General features: G+C 34.3%; 1 protein-coding gene across 12 annotated transcripts in view; it reads right to left on the bottom strand.

Moving 5' to 3' along the window:
- The window catches only part of PALS2 (protein associated with LIN7 2, MAGUK p55 family member), a 197,961-nt gene that overhangs the window by 54,512 nt on the left and 125,175 nt on the right, over positions 1-18,274 (bottom strand). For 6 of the 12 annotated variants that reach the window (XM_055314735.1, XM_055314739.1, XM_055314740.1 and 3 more), the window contains one exon: positions 10,453-10,571. In XM_055314735.1, coding sequence (XP_055170710.1) covers positions 10,453-10,569 — 117 coding nt within the window. In that variant the 5' untranslated portion in view covers positions 10,570-10,571. Of the gene's footprint in view, positions 1-10,452; positions 10,575-10,823; positions 10,900-18,274 lie in introns of all 12 variants that reach the window. The other 6 variants (XM_055314737.1, XM_055314741.1, XM_055314734.1 and 3 more) reach the window with 3 other exon arrangements.

Raw genomic sequence — 18,274 nt, 5'->3', positions numbered from 1 at the left:
AATAAGATTTTGAGCAGAAAGTAGAAATGAGAGAGAAAAGTCAATTTTTATTTTGCTTCTCCATACATTTCAAAAAGAATGAGATTTGTTCTGAACAAAAAAATGGATGAAATAAGTATAAATTAAAATTGAATTCTCTAATGAGTAAAGAACTTGTCAGAAATCTAGTTAACAAAAGAAGTTCAAATTCTTAGATTAATTATATATCAAAGTACTCAGGGAGCTTCTAAATAACATTGCTGAGCCACTCTTAGAAATATCTGTAGAAATCAAAGAACCACAGAGATGCCAAAAACTAGAAATGGGAATCTGTTACACTTTTTAAAAAGAGAAAGACCTGGGGCTCCTGGGTGGCTTAGTGGTTGAGCATCTGCCTTCTGCTCAGGGTGTGATCCTGGGTCTGGGGATCAAGTTCTGCATCGGGCTCCTGTTGAGGAGCCTGCTTCTCCCTCTGTCTATGTCTCTGCCTCTCTCTGTGTGTCTCTCATGAATAAATAAAATCTTTAAAAAAAAGAAAAAGATATTTTTTCCTTTAAGCTTATCTGTAACAGTATTTAGAAAAAATAAAGGAATACTTTTTATGATTTCTGAGTAGAAAAGACCTTTCTAATGTTGCAAAATCTGAAAGCTATAAGGCCCAATAAAATTAATGACACAAAATTTAAAATTTCTTATCAAAAATCAGCAAAGTCAAAATATAAATGACAAACTAGGGTTAAAATACAAATCATATTACAGATAAAAGGCTAATTTCTTTATACATAAAGGACTTCTTTTACTTATGAGAGAGAGAAATGTAGGGAGAAAGAGAGCACTAGTAGGAGAAGAGCAGAGGGACAAGCACAATCCCAGGTGAGCAGGGAGTCTGACGCAGGGCTCCACCCCAGGATCCGGAGATCATGATCTGACCTAAAGTCAGATGCTTAGCCAACTGAGCCACCCAAGTGCCCCTACATAAAGGACTTCTACAAACCAGTAAGAAAAAGATCAACACATTAAGAGAAATAGGCAAATAATGCAAACAAGAAATAGACAAAAAGGAAATCAAATACCTCTTAAACATATGAAAAGATACACAACCACATTCATGATAAAAGAAGTACAAACTAAAATTATAGTACAATATTCTTCTCTTTTTATCAGATTGGCAAGGATAAAAATTCTGATACCATCCATGTTGGTGAGACTATGGTAGAAGATACTCTTACACACTTTTTTCCCAGTGGGAAACACACTAATGAGCAAAGTACACATTCATCTGAAGCTCACATGGAACATTTACAAGACAGATCATAGTGAGGGCCATAAAACACAACCTAAAAAGTTAATAAGATTAAAAATCATATTAAGTATGCTCTCAGACCACAGTGGAATCAAATCAAAACTCAATAAAAGAAAAATAGCCAGAAAACCCCAAAACACTTGGAGACAAAGTAGCACATTTCTTTTTTCTTTCTTTTTTTTTTAGGATTTTATTTATTTATGGGAGAGAGGAGTAGAGTGGAAAAGGAGAAGCCAACTGTCCACTGAGCAGGCAACACAATGCAGGGCTTGAGCACAGGACCCTGAGATCATGACCTGAGCCAAAGGCAGTCGCTTAACCAACTGAGCTGCCCTGGCATCCCCAGAGCAACACATTTCTAAAAATATATGTGTCAAGAAGTCTTAAGAAAAATTTAAAAATATGTGAACCAAATGAAAATATAACTTACCAAATTTTGTGGGATGCAGGAAAAGCAGTGTTTAAAGAGAAATTTACAGCATTGAATGCACAATTAAAAAAGAAAAAAGACCTAAAGTCAACAATCTAAACTCACATCTTATAAAGTTAAGAAAAAAAAGAGCAAATCAAATCCAGAGTAAGTGGAACAAAAAATCAATTTAAAGCAGAAACCAACGAAAGTGAAAACAGGAAATCAATAAAATGAAACCAAAAGCTGGTTCTTTGAAAAGATGAAAACTTCTTGCTAGATTAAGAAAAAAGAGACTTACTAATAACAGAAATGAAAGGGGAGAGGCATCACAACTGATGCTACAGATGTTAAAGAAAAATAAAAGAATACTATGAACAATTCTATGCCCACAGATTTGATAACCTATATGTAATGGCCAATTCCTTTAAACATATGATCCACCAAAACTCACAAAAGAGATATAAACTGAATAGTCCTATATCCATTAAGGAAATTAAATCAGTAATAATCTTTCCAGACAGAAAGCATGAGGCTCACAAGGGCTTACTGGTAAATTCTACCAAACATTTAAGGAAGAAATTATACCAATTCACTACAATCTCTTCCAGGAAGAAGAGGAAACATTTCTTAACTCACTCTATAGGGACAACATTACTCTAATACCCAAACTGGGCAAACCCATTATATGTCATTATACATTTGTTACAACCCATAGACACACATATACAACACAAGGTATGAACACTGATGTAAACTATGGACTTAATAAAGTTCTAAGTTTATAGAAAAATTGAGCAGAAAGTACAGAAAATTTTCATGTATCTGCCTCACTTCAGTTTCTCTTACTTAAATCCTGCATTCGTGTGTGATACATTTGTTATAATTAATAAGTCCATTTGATACACTGTTAATAACTAAACACTACAGTTTACATTAGGATCCACTCTTAATCTTGTACGGTCCCATGGGTTTTGACAAATGCATAAGGTAATCTATGCACCTTTACAGTATCATACAGAGTAATCCCATGGCTCTAGAAATGCTCCACGCTTCACTTATTCATCCTTCCCTTGCACTCCTCCAAACCCTGGCAACTACTGATTCTTTTATACTGTCTTTATAACTTTTGTTTTTCCCAGAATGTAATGTAATTGGAATCATATAGTGTATTCCTTTTCCAGATGGTTTCTTTCATCTAGCAGTATGTATTTACATTTCCTCCATGTTGTTTTGAAGCTTGACAGTTCATTTCTTTCTATTGCTGAATAATATTCCATTGTATGAATGCATAACACCATCTATGCTCCTATTAAAAAACATCATGGTTTGCTTCCAAATTTTAATAATTATGAATAGGCTATAAACACTCACTTGTAGATTTCTGTATGGACATAAATCATCAGTTCCTTTGGGTAACTATCAGGAGTACCACTGCTGGATTGTATGCTAATACTATGTTAATATTGTAAGAAAATGCCATGGTGTCTTCTAAAGTAGTTGTACTATTTGCATTATTACCAGCAATGAATGAACAGCTTCCTTTTTAGGATACAGGCTTTCTCAAAGATAGTGCAGGTTCAGTTCCAGACCACCACAATAAAGTGAACATTGCAACAAAGAGAGGAGAGTATTGCAATAAAGTCAGGAAAATGAATTTCTTGCTTTTCCAGCACATATAAAGTTATGTTTACACTACAGGGTAGTCTATTAAGTGTGCAATAACATTTTGTCTGAAAAACATTGTATATACATGAAAAATTACCTTATTGCTAAAACTGCTGACCACCATCAGAGCTTTTGACAAGTCATAATCTTTTTGCTGAAAGAGGGTTGCACCTTGACTTTCATGTCTGCTAACTGATCAGAGTGGTGTTGCTGAAGGTCTGGATGGCTGTGGCAATTTCTTAAAATAAGACAATGAAGTCGGCTGCATTAATGGGCTCTTTCTTTTATAAAAAATTTCTCTGTAGCAGAAAATTCTGTTTGACAGCTTTTCCCCTGCAGTAGAACTTCTGTCAAAATTTAGAGTCAATCTTCTCAAACCCTGCCACTGCATTATCAACTAAGTTTATGTAACATTCCAAATCTGTTGCTATCATTTCAACAATCTTCATAGCATCTTCATCAAAAATAGACTCCATCTCAAAAAATCACTGTCTTTCCTCACCCATAAGAAACAACTCCTCACTTAGGGGCACCTGGGTGGACCAGCTGGTTAAGTGGCTGACTCTTGATTTCAGCACCTTAGGCTGAGCTCTGTGTCAGGCTCATGCTTAGGGCACAGTCTAAGATTCTTTCCTTCACCTTCTGTCCCTCCCCCACCTGCTCATGGGTTTGCACATTCTCTAAGAAAAAACCTCCTCACTCACTAAAAGGTTTATTATGAGATTGCAATTCAAATATCATGAAAAAGTGGAAATACTGTGAGAATTACCAAAACGTGACACAAATACATGAAGTGAGCAAATGCTGCTGTAAAAATGATACAGATTTGCTCAATGCAGAGTTGCCACAATCCTTCAATTAAAAAAACAAAACAAAAACCATAGTATCTGTGAAATGCAACAAAGAGAAGCACAATAAAATGAGGTATGCCTGGCTATGTTTTGAAAATATTTTTCCCCAATCTGTAGTTTGCCTTTTCATTTTTGTAATGGTATCTTTTGAAGCAGAAAGTTTTAACTTTGATAAAATCTAATTAATCAAATTTTTATTATGCTTCAAGCTTTTTATGTCTTATCTAAGAATTCTTTCTCTAACTCAAAGTTGCAAAGTTTATCCTTATGTATTCTTCTAAAGTTTTAAAATTTTAGCTCTTACTTTTAGATCTATAATCCACTTTGAGGTAATTTTTGTTCATAATGGGAGGAAAAAGGTGATGTTAATTTTTTTTTGCATATAAATATTCAATTGTTCCAGCACATTTATTGAAAGGACTATCATTTCTTCATTGAATTACCACGGTGCTACTGATAAAAATCAGCTGACCATACATGTGTTGGTTTCTTTCTGGGCTCTATTCTGTGCCACTGATGTGTAAGCCAATACTACAGTGTTTTCTCTATTATAGGGTAATAGTAATCCTTGAAATCAGGCTGTGGAGAACATTAAATTTTCTTCTTTTTTAAAACTGGTTTGGTTAGTCTAGGTCCTTCATAAATTTCAGTACCAATATATCAGCCTGAAATTTTGACTTGGATTCTATGGAGTCTACAGATCAGTGTGGGGAGAACTGACATGTTAATAGTACTGAGCCTTCCAAACGCTGATGTATGTATGCATTTATGCTTTTTTTTTTTTAAAGATTTATTTATTTATTTATGATAGACAGAGAGAGAAAGAGAGGCAGAGATACAGGAGGAGGGAGAAGCAGGCTCCATGCCGGGAGCCTGATGCGGGACTCAATCCTGGGACTCCAGGATCGCGCCCTGGGCCAAAGGCAGGTGCCAACCCGCTAAGCCACCCAGGGTTCCCCTGCATGTATACTTTTAATTTCAACAATGTCTTTTTTTAGTTTTCAGTGTATAGGTCTAGCACATATTGTGAAATTTACTATTTCTTTAGTATATAAAAATAAAATTGATTTATGTAGATTGATCTTGTATCCTATGACTTTGCTAAACTCACTTGTTAGTTCTAGGTTTGTTTTTCTTCCTTCTGTTATATTCTTAGGATTTTCAACAGAAACAATAATGTCATCTGTGAATAAAGTAAGTTTATTTTTTCTTCTTTAATCTGTATGCTTTTATGTATCTACTTTTCCTTGTCATTTTGTACTGCTTAGTACCCCAAGTACAAAAGTGAATATAAGTGATGGTTGAACAGAAGTGATCCCATAAAGAAAGCATTCTATCTTCATCATGAATTATGATGTTAACTATGGTTTTTTTAATAGATGTCCATCAGGTTGAGACTATTTCTTCTAAGTTTACCTAGTTTTTATCAAAAATAAATGTTCAATTTTGTAAAATGCTTTTCCTGCAATTAGCATAATCACATGATTTTTATCATATCATCAAAATTGTGAATTTATTGGTTTTCAAATGCTAAGGCAGTATTGCATTTTTTTAGTCAAAACTCATTTGACAATGAGTATAATCTTTTTTTATATGTTGCTGAATTTGATTTGCTAGTATTTTCTCAAGAATTTGAAGTCTATGTTCATGAAGGATACCATTTTTGCAGTTTTCCTTTCTTGAAATATCTACAGCTGGCTTTGCTAACAGGGGAACACTAAGCCTCATAAAATAGTAAATGTTTCCTTCTCTTCCCCTTTCTCTGGAAGAAATCAAGTAGAATTAGTATTATTTCTTCCTTAAATGTTTGATAGAATATTATTGTGAAGCCATTTAGGCTGGAGATTCTTTTGTAGAAAGGTTTTAAACTGCAATATTCAGTTTAAAAAAATATAGAGTTATTTGGGTTTTCTATTCTTATATAGGCTTGTTTGTATCTTTTATGGAATTAGTCAATTTCATCTAAGTTGTCATATTGTCCTAAAGTTGTTCATAATGTTTATTATTCTTGCAATGTCTGTTGGATTTGTAGTGATGTCCTCTCTTTCACTCTTGTTACTAATAATTTGGGTCTAGCTGCAGGTTTACTGATTTTATTGATATATTGATATATTTAAAGTCATACTGACTTTGTCCATTTGTCTTATATTAAACATATAATCTTATTTTTATTATTCCTATAAGCATTGTTTTGACATATATTTTCATTTTCATTCAATTCAAAATATTTTTTTCTGTTTCTTTGTGATTTCTTCTCTGCCCTGAGACTATTTAGAAGTATGTTGTTTAATGTCCAGATACTTGGGGATTTTTCAAATAACTCTGTTACTGAATCCATTAACCCCATCAAATGAGCTTTTTAAATTTCAGTTATTATATTTTTGAGTCCTTGAATATCCATTTGATTGTGTCTTAAAGCATAATTAACATAGTGTTATGTTAGTTTCAGTGTACATTGATTTGACAAATCAACACATTATTCAGTGCTCACCTTAAGTGTAGTTACTGCTTGTCACCATACATTATTTCAGTATCACTGACTATATTCCCTATGCTAAACTTTTAATCTCCAAGACAATATATATATATATATATATATATATTTTTTTTTAAATATTTTACAGTTAGAAGTTTGTACCTCTTAATCTCCGTATTCATTTCACACATCCCCTACTCACTCTCTCCAGCAACTACCAGTTTGTTCACTATATTTTAGAGTTTTTTGTTTGTTTGCAGCACAACTTAAAAAAGCCAAGTTCCGGAAGTAACCCAAAGGTCCATCTATAGATGAATGAAAAAAGGTGATGTGGTATATTGGGACTATTTAAAAGTAAAAAGCTTTTGCAGTGAAGGAAACCATCGAGAAAACAATAAGGAAACATATTGAGTGGGAGATGATATTTGCAAATGATATATCTTATAGGAATTAATATGGAAAATATATAAAGAACTCTAACAAGTCAACACGAAAAAAAAATCTGATATAAAAATGGGCAGAAGACCTGAATAGAGATTTTCCCAATGAAGACATACAGATGCCAACAGACACATGAAAAGATGCTCTGCCTCACTAATCATCAGGAAAATAAAAATTAAAACCAGGATGAGATCATCTTACACTTATCAAAATGGCTAGAAGCAAAAAAGAAGAAATAAGTGTTAGCAAGGATGTGGATAAAGAGGAACTCTTGTGCAGTGCTGGTAAGAATGCAAACTGATACAGCCATTATGGAAAACTGTAGGGAGGTCTCTCAGAAAATTAACAGAAATACCATATAATCTAGTAATCCCACTATTGGGTATATGTAAAGAAAACAAACATGCTAATTCAAAAAGATACATGCACCTCTATGTTTATTCCAGCATTATTAACAATAGCCAAGATTTGTAAGAAGCCCAAATGTCATCGATAGATGAATCAACAAAGAAGATGTGTGTGGGGTGTGTGTGTGTGTGTTGTGTATGTAAATATATATATGTGTGTGTATATACACATATATATAAATACAAAATAGAATATCACTCAGCCATAAAAAAAGAATGAGATCTTGCCATTTGCAAAACATGGATGCACCTACAGTGTATTATGCTAAGTGGAATAAGTCAAAGAAAAATACCATGATTTCACTTCCATGTGGAATCTAAAAAACAAAATAAATAAACAAAAAACAGAAACAGACCCACAAATACAGAGAACAAATTGATGATTGCTAGAGGGGAAGTAGGTGGAAGGATGGGCAAAACAGTTGAAAGGGAGTACGAGATACAGACTTCCAGTTATGGAATAAGCTACTTGGACAAAAGGTACAGCGTGAGAAGACAGTCAGTAGTACTGTAATAGTGTTATATGATCACAGATGGTAGCTGCACTAGTGGTGAGCACAGCACAATATATAGACTTGTCAAATCACCATGTTGTATAGCTGAAACTAATGTAATGTTGTGTGTCAACTATATTTCAAAAGATGATGTGGAGGGATGCCTGGGTGGCTAAAAGGGCACGTGGCTAGTGTCTGACTCTTGGTTTTGGCTCAGGTTATGATCTCAGGGTCAAGGGATGGAGCCCCATGACAGGGGAACTAGGAGTCTGCTTGAGACTCTCTCTCTCTCCCTCTGCTCTGTCACTCCCACTCCATCCCGTGCTCACGTTTGTTATTTTTCTCATGATTACTAGTCACATGTTCCTGTCTAGCAACATACTCCTGTTTCCTCAGTAACAACCATTTTTTATTTGTTGTACAGGGAATGTTGGCCAGCTGTGACTTAGTATCTCTTTCTTGGAAGTAGAAGTCTTCCCTTCCTCCTGAGATTTCTTTTCTTTCATTGTAGGAATACTAAACTGTCATTGTGTCTATTTATTGAGAAACTGCTTGAATGCTGGATACTATTAGTTGATTCTGTTCTTAATTTTTCAAAAAGATTTATATATTTGAGAAAGAAAAAGAGCATGAACAGGAGGGACAGAAGGAAAAGGAGAGAGAATCCAAGCAGACTTTGTGCTGAGCCCTAAACTAGTTAATACAGGCTTAAATAGCCTCTACATATTTCAATAGACCCTGAAGTAATTTATCTTGATACAGTATAGTAATTGTTATTTATGACAAGAAGCTTGAATTTGAAAGTAAACCATATCCTATTACTATTAAGATAGAGGACTATCTAATAAACTTTGGCAAAACTGAAATCAAAATGACTAAAACTAGGGATGCCTGGGTGGCTCAGTGGTTGAGCATCTGCCTTTGGCTCAGGTTGTGATCGTGGGGCTCTGGGATCGAGTCTCACATCAGGTCCCTGCAGGGAGTCTGCTTTTCCTTCTGCCTATTTCTCTGCCTCTCCCTCTGCATCTCTCATGAATAAATAAATACAATCTTTTTCAAAAAAATGACTAAAGCTGGAGCACCTGGGTGGTTCAGTCAGTTAAGCAGCTGACTTATGGATTCAGCTCAGGTCATGATTTTGGGCTCCTGGATAGAGCCCTGTGTCAGGCTCCGTGCTCAGTGGGAACTCTGCTTGAGGATTCTCTTTCCCTCTCCCCACCACTCCCCTGGCTCATGCTTATGCACTCTCTCTCTCAAAAAAATAAATATTTTTTAAAAAGTAACTAAAATAAAAATTCCAGTTGGGTGATATACAAGTAGATTAGAGTTCTACTTAGGACCCAAAGTTTTTATATCATGTGATCTTAGAAATGACTAAGTTTGTGAATAACATGAAGAATTTGTAACATTGACTTTAACAAATGGGAGATTTTGCAAAAGGTGTGATGTTTCAAAGTTAAAAGAAAAAAAGTAATAGACTGTGGTTAAAAAACAATTCTTGGGCTTGCCTGAGTGGCACAGTTGGCTAAGCCTCTGACTTGATTTCGGCTTGGGTCATAATCTTGGGGTCATGGGATGGAGCCTGCATCGGGTTCTGTGCATGATGAGGAGTGTGTTGGAGACGCTCTCTCCCTCTCTTTGCTCTGCAGCACCCCCATGCTCTCAAATGAATAAATAAAATCTTTAAAAAAAAATAACAATTACCAGAGAGGGTGAAATCAACATGCTGCGAGTGCAAAAAGCAAATGTAAAGACAAGATGATGACATGAAGGAGAGGTCATAGAGGGCACGTGGCACAGGTTTCTGAAAGCAAGAATCATTCGAAGGAATGCTGAAGAATGGGAGAACAGGGTGGTGAAGTAGTTAATACACCAAGCTTTAGTGGTGTTTATAAAAATTAATACAAGAAACAGCATAAGTGAAATAAATGGACCAACAATACCTGTAAAAGTCTATTTGCAGATGAGTTAAGGAGACTCATATAATAGACTATAAAAATAGACTTAAAATATCAAGGTTATCCAAAAGAAAACAAGTTTTCGAAAAGTACTAGATATAGGGAATCAAGAACTGAAATGAAAAACAGGTACACAGTCTAACGTAACAGAAAATCAGTATCTTGCTTTTGCTGAAATGGAGACAGTATTAGGTTTTCTTTTAAGTCCTGTTATAATATGACTGGTTATCATTTCCCCTAAAATTTTAAATGTGTTAGGCTAAAACTAAAAGTTATTTTATCTTGTATTTTAAGTTAGCACAGGGAAGGCAAAAGCGGTTTAATTTTTGTGTGCATAAAGATTTCATTATGTGATAAATGTTATTATTTGCTAACTAAGCCAAAAGCGTATCAAGTTCTGAAATAGTAATCTCTGTAAAGACAATCTTAAAAATTATTTAGTAAGCTTATGAATAAACCACTATACCTTAGCAAGTGATTTTACAATAGGATTCTCCATAATCCCCTTGAGGAAAATTAGGTCTATTTCTTCTGCTCCTGTAGATGAAGGGAGCTCCGTAAGGTTATCCAACACTTGCTGCATTGCTGCTGAGATAAAAACAACAAAAAAAGAAACCAAACCCTTAAATTCGAAGCCATTATGAAATAGAATTATAAAATATTTGATAGATTTAAAATAATTCAAATAAAGACATTAACAACACTTTTGAAAAGTCATGTTTTAAAAACATGAATTGTTAAAAATGGTATTAAGTTTCACACTGAATTCCCCTGAATTGGGAGGACATGTTTTTATACACAATTTAGGCTTTATCAAGAGTACCTTAACATACTTACCACTTTACACTTGCTTTATATATATATATTTTAGTTTAAAACATTACTCAAGAAGAAATACAAAATTTTAATAAACCTATAAGAAAATAAAGAGATTGAATTAGTAATCAACAGACTTCCCACAAGCCCAGAACCAGATGGTTTCACTGGTAAATTCTACTAAACTTTAAAGAGGAACTAAAACCAGTACTTCACAAACTCTTCCAAAAAAAAAAAAAAAAGGAGGGAATACTTCCCAATTATTTTGAGATCCTGATACTAAATCCACAAAAAAAAGTATCACCAGATAATTACAGTCAATATCCTTTATAAACACAGATGCAAAAATCTTTTAATGAAATACTGACAAACTGAATCTAGCCACATATAAAAAGGATTGTACACAAGGACCAAGTACAACTTATCTCAGGAATGCAAGAATGCTTCAACAAGTGAAAATCAATCAGTATAATACACTGTATTAACAGAACATAAAATAAAACTACATGATATCTCAATGGGCACAGAAAAAGCATTTGACAAAATCCAAATCCTGTTCATGATAAAAACAATCAACAAACTTAGAAGGGAAATCTCCTGAACTAGAGGAAAGGTATCTATGAAGAATCTGTAAGTAATATCATATTTAATGGTAAAAGACTGGATACCTTCCCATAAGATCAGGAACAAAGCAGTATCTCTAATCTTGCCACTTACACTCAACATTGTAGTGGAGATTCTTGCCTAACAAGGCAGTTAGGCAAGAAATAAAAAGCACTGGAAAGGAGTAAGTAAAATTATCTTGTTTTGCAGATAACATAACCTTGTATATAGAAAATCCTAAGGAATATGCCAAAAAAAATTATTAGAATAAATGAGTTCAGAAAGGTTGCAGGATACAAGGTGAAAATACAAAGATCAAAAACATTCCTAAATATTATTGATGAATAATCTGAGAATGAAATTATGAAAACATACCTTTTACAACAGCATCAAAAACAGTAAAGAAATTTGGGATAAATGCAACAAAGGAAGTGTAAGACCTGTACACTGAAACTATAAAGCATCACTGAAAGGATTACTGAAGACTAAAATAAATAAAAAGATAACCTACATTCGTGGATTGGAAGACTTAATATTGTTAATTTAAGATGGCAACACTCCCCAAATAGATCTACAGACTTAATGCAATCTCTATCAAAATCTCTACTGGCTCTTCCCTGTTTTTTTTTTTTTTTTTTTTTTTTCAGAACCTGAGAAGTTGATTCTAAAATTCGTATGAAAAATGCAGTGGAATCAAAATAGGCAAACAATCTTCAAAAGGAACAAAGTTAGAAGACTCACACTTCATTTCAAAATTGACTAAATAGCTACAGTAATCAACACTGTGTGATGATAGCATAGAGAGACATAAAATGTAAGAGTCCAGGCGTACATGGTGGCTCAGCTGGTTAAGCATCTGACTCCTGGTTTCTGCTCAGGTCATGATCTCATGGTCATGTGATCGGGCTCCACACTCAGTAGGGAGTCTGCTTGAAGATTCTCTCCTCTTACCCTCCCCTCCTCAAATAAATATATCTTTAAAAAAAAAAAAAAAACAAAAAACACAACTTACAGTCCAGAAATAAATCTGTATCTTTAAGGTCAAATGACTCTCAACAAGGGTGGCAAGATAATTCAACAGAGGAAATATAGTCTTTTCAACAAATGGTACTGTGACAACAGAATACACGTATGTAGGAGAATGAAGCTAGACTCCTACTTCACTCAATATCATAGTCTTAATATTATTCAGATTAATTTTATTAGTTTTGTCTCCTCTTGGAATAAGTTAAATAAAATTGCAGGTTTTCATATTTTTTATTTTTATTAAGATAAAATATAAACTTTTAAAAATCAGATTGTACTTACTGGCTATAACGAAATACTGCAGTTCTCTGGTCCATACTGTCCTCCTTCCTCCCAACTTACACCACTCTGAATTTATTTATTTTTATTTTTCTCTTTTTTTGGTTTCTTTTCTTTCTTTTTTTTTCTGAATTTATTATAGTTTCATTTAATCACATCTGTATTTCTGGATAATATGCTAATATTGCTTCTTTTTCATTTACCCATTTTAGACTTTATTTTCTGTTAGAGTACTAGAGGGTTAAGCTTTTATCTTCCCCTATCCCCAGACTAGCAATTTTTAATAAAGTCAACATATGGGAATCCTACATATCATTTCTGTCAGTAATTTTTTCCAAGTGCTCAAATATTTTTCCAACACTTTATCAGACCTACTCCCTGACTTCTACTCCTTAAATCCCTCCCAAAGTGTTCTTTTGTACTTTAATCTGAACAGGCTCATCTCTAGGTCTCCTATTCACTCTGTGAACGACAATTCTCAAAGATGTAAACAGGGAGAAAAATGTGCACTTAGAACAAGGTGAAGGAAAATCTACACTGGGCTAAAATGAAGAAAGGAGACCTAGGAAATAAAAAATACATAGTTTATTTCATAATTTTGTTTGAGACTCAATGTGTACCTTTCAGTGCGTAGAGAACAAGAGAATCAATAATCTTTAGAAGTAGTTTTATCTTATAGCTATATTTAGCTCTACTTCTCATGATGTCTTTTTTCTTTGACAGTCTATTTATTTTTAACTTTTATTATGGTAAACTCCAAACATTTGTAAAAGAAGACAAAATAATATAATGAACTAAATAATTATCAGCTCTAACAACTACCAACTCATGGCAAACCTTGTTTCATACCCCTATATACTTTCTATCCTATATAACTTTGAAGCAAATCCCAGAAAAGACATCTCAGTATATATGTCTAAAAGATCAGGGCTCTTTTAAAATAATATAACCAAAATACTGTTAGCACACCTAACAAACAACAATATCTTAATATCACCAAATTGTTATACTGAAAATCTTTCTAAGATGTACCTTCTGTATTGGTTCTTGAGGTACTTAAATTTTTATATCGGTGCTTATTTAAGTCAGAGGAAAAGTGGTGGAGGTGGTAAAATATACCCTTGGTTATTTTAAAGATCTTCATAGGTTGCTATAGATTCTTGATTATATGAATTTTTTAAAAAGATTTTATTTATTCATGAGAGACAGAGAGAGGCAGAGACATAGGCAGAGGGAGAAGCAGGCTTCCCTGAGGTGAGCCTGATGTGGGACTGGATCCCAGGACCCCAGGAGCACTTTGACCTGAGCCAAAGGCAAACACTCAATCACTGACTGAGTCACCCAGGTGCCCTGATTATATGAAATTTAATTAAACACTGATAAATCTGCCAAATATCCCATGTTCTGGAAAATGGATCATTATTATTAGGTTGCCAAGCATTCCCAAACCAGTTGGTACATTTAATGGGATTCTGATCAAAATGCAATAGACCCATCCACATGTTTTCAGGCCAAGTCTGACTTGTTCTTTCCCCATAAGAAAATGGCCAGGGGGCTCCAGGAAACCTGGATGAGGCAAGGGAGCAGGGAAAACCAACACAGTTCTACACAGGTTGGGAAGTCACAGCATACGGCAGTAACTGGTTGTCCAGGGGCAACGTTGTGCTGGTGAATGTCTACAGGAACCTGATATTTGTTCTGCTGCTTAGTTTTAGGAAAAAGCAAATCGTGTGCTTTACAAGGAAATCTTGAAGGAGACCTCATGTCCCCAAAGACTTCAAGGAGGGGAGATTATACTGTTCAAGCTTTAGGATATCCAGCTTGAACCCAGCTCCCTGAATATGATGGATGATACAAGGTTGCTACATCTGGAAAGCCAGGGAAATCAGAATTGTTACAACTGTCCAGGATGAAAGCTCTGGCCATTGTCCATGCCTCTGAGATCCCATTTCAAGCTAAGGATGGCATCCTCATTGTTTTATGGGGAAGAACTTCCACCCCACTTGCTAGCTCTTTGAATTACTAATACTTCTCTCAAGAAGTACTCAAAGCCTTCACTATATCCTATGGCTGAGATGGCCCACTATGGGATTGAGGTCTGTGGCTAGAGTACTTGTTCTATCAGGAGACCCCGACCAAGCTGGCCACCATGGCCAAGGCATAAAGTGGGAGCTCTCAGCAACAAAAGTAGTCAGCAGCTGGAGACCTAACCCAATTTCCTAAAGTCTCCCCAACAACCATCAGTTACTTCCCCTCCAGTTAGGAGAGTAAACATTTCAAGCACCTCCTTGAAGAGTTTTAAAGACACCGTAACAAATAGGAATACTCTACAATGGATCTGAACTGAAGGACTCTTGCTGGGCTGAGCCAGACAGATTACAGTATACTTGCTGGGCAGATCCAGACTGGTCCAGCCAAAGCCTCACTGAGTCAGAAGCTTCTAGAGCTCAATGCCTAAAGGATCACTCCCTAGTCCTTTCTTGTGGGCAGTTTCAGAACATTCACTAAGACTGTGTTTTCCCTGACAGCAATTTTTTTCTGGAGTTGAATTCAGATGTTATTTTTAACATACCTGTCAAAGCTTCCTTAAAATTCCTTACTTTTTCTTCTTGGTTTTGATATTTTTACCTGCCCTGTTCCATGCTATTTAATCCTAAAGGGGAAGAGTTGGAATAAGGAGACTTGGTTTCTTCCATATCTTCTCCTTTTCAGTTGGGTGAATGGGAACCATCTGAGGTTGGGGCATCTCAGAGTGGATTAGTAAGAAAGGCAGACAGGAACTGGTGGGAAAATTGGTGAGGTAGTAGGTGTACATGCTCCAGTTACACTAGGATGTGAAAATACTAACACAACTTCTCTGGGATGCAGGGATGGATTTGCTCTGACACATTCATTCCATACTGTTGTCATGAACAAAATAAGCAGTGTTCTGACAGGGCATAATTGCTCTCTCCTTCATGTATTGGGATGCTCTGGGGCAGTATGAAGGAATGGTTCCCTGTATATCAATCCACTGGTTTGACTTTATAAATTAGTTACCTAATAACATGAACTACTTAAAAAATGCAATTGTCCTTTTTAATAAAGTAATCCCAAAAGCATATGAAAAAACAAATGAGAAAATTATAAGAGTAATGAGAATTAACCCTATAACATTTATAACATAAACTAAACCTATCAACTCTAGTGTATGTAAAAGCTTAATATATAAAATAGGAAGCTCTCTGTAGTGCCAGAGAAGCAAAACGTTCCCACTTACTCAGAGGTTTCCAGGAAGAAAAGAAAATTCCAAAACTCAGAGAAGGTTAGTTTCCTGCAAATTCTACTCCTCCTCCATAATGATTATAGAATAGGCCCTTTATTCAGAGGCTAGGTTCAATGACATATATAAATGGTATTCTTATGTGAGAGAAAAATATACTTAATCTAGATTGTTCATTTACAGATCGAATAAGGAATCACTGAACACTTATGAAAACAAGTAACATAAATATGACTCACCAAATTCAACAAACAGAAGCATTAACTGCCAATGAAACAGAATTACTGGGTAGGGGGAAGGAAAGAAAAAGAAAGAAAAAAGATGAAATTATAGTGTGCAGGAAGATCAAACTGAAAAATTCTGCCACTAGTAAATTTCCTCAATGAGAAGAAAAATATAAAACTGCTGTGGATCACAAAAGACCAAAATTCACAAGGTGATGGGATATCCATAAAAAAAAAAGAAGGAATAAAAGGGAAAGCAAAAATGAATAAAAATATAAAAAATAATTTGATCAATAAGCTGGGTCTTTCAAAAGACCAATAAAAATACATAAATGCTTGGCTAGTCTGATTAAGAAAAGACACAAGTAACAGAGATGCAACGAGAAAATAACTGCAGTCATAAGATTAAAATAATGTAATAAACTATTTTTAAAATCTAGTGAAGTAGAGAGTTTCTAGGAAAATGTCAACTACTGAGGTTTAGAAGATAGAAACAGATCATAAAAGAAGAAACTGAAAACATTTTCAAAGATCTACCTTCTTAAAAAGACAGTAGGCCAGGAAAGACCCAATTTTGGTAAGAATAAATTCTACCAGGGGCTCCTAGCTAGCTCAGTCAGTAGAGCATGCAACTGTTGATCTTGGGTTATAAGTTAGAGGGCCATTTGGGTCTAGAGAATACTTAAGAATAAAATCTTGGGAGAAAAAAGAAGAAATTCCATCAAAACTTCAAGAAGAGCTACTTCGTGTTTAAAAAAAACAAAAACAGAAAAGATTTAAGGTATTCCAACTTTTATGCAGATTTCAAAACTCAATAAAGGAAATTATATGTTAAACTCCCTTATGAGCAAATAGGCAAATATCTTAAACAATATATAAGCAAACTGAATGTAACCAGGTTTTAAAAAATAAGTGGCCAAAAAAAAAAAAAAGGCCAAGTAGAGTTTATCCTAGTTATGTAAAAATGATTTGACATTAAAAAATATATAATGTAATTTATTATAAGAAAAAAATCCTATCATCTCAATGCTTTGAATACACTATATTAAATAAAATTCAAAACTGAATCCTAATGGAAAAGTCATACCATAGTAATAGAAGAAAGTCATTTTATACCAGAATCTATATGAAACATCATACTTAATAAAGAAATGGCAAAAGCTTTACCATTAAAGTCAGAGACATGACCAGAACACCCACTAAGATCGCTACTTTTCAAAACTACACTGAAAGCTTTTTTTCCATAGAGATTTATTTATGGTGGGGGGAGAGGTAGAGGGAGGGAGAGAGAGAGAATCTCCATCAGACACCCCACTGAGTGCAGAGCCTGATGTAGTAGTGCTCAATCTCATGACCCTGAGATTATGACCTGAGCAGAAACCAAGTTGTATGCTTAACCGACTAAGCTACCAAGTGCCTCTATACTGAAAGTTTTGATCAAACTCTAAAAAAAGATGAATGTTAAAAATAAATTAATTAATTAATAATGTATTAAGCCAAAGATATAACTAGCTACTTGGAAAAGTCTCATGGAATCAGCTGAAAAATAAACAAAAAAGAAAATTTTCTAAATAATAGTTATAATCAATTAGAAAACATCAACAAGATCTACAAGAAATAATGCTAAAATAAAAATGTTCATCCAGACAGATATAAGAAAAACGAATAAAGAATATTTAAAATAAATAAATGAAGAGACTATGTTCTGGGATAGGAAGATTCAATACTATAAAAATCTCAATTCTCTCCAAGTTATTCTTTTAAAAAAAATCAGTAAATCCTAATAGAAATCCCAACAAGAGTTTTTTAAAGCTATTCTGAAATTTATTTGAAAGAGAAAATGGGTAAAACTAGTCAATAATTTTAGAAAAAAAGCACAAATATAAACAAGGTACCTGTGTTATCAAGGATAAAAACAGTATAAATTAAAATCATGCAGTCATGGCATGGCAATAGACAAATCTTGAAAGAGGTTAAAGCTAACCACGTTAATATATGTTAAAAGTGACATTTCAAATCAGTGTCAGGAGGGTTCAGTTAAATATGGTGAATGACTACCTGAGTTTATATTTTTTCCC

This window comes from Nyctereutes procyonoides, unplaced genomic scaffold (assembly GCF_905146905.1).
Source record: "Nyctereutes procyonoides isolate TBG_1078 unplaced genomic scaffold, NYPRO_anot_genome, whole genome shotgun sequence".
NCBI lineage: Eukaryota > Metazoa > Chordata > Mammalia > Carnivora > Canidae > Nyctereutes > Nyctereutes procyonoides.
Note: the sequence above shows the minus strand (reverse complement) of the source record. Positions and strands in the feature narration are given on the sequence as shown.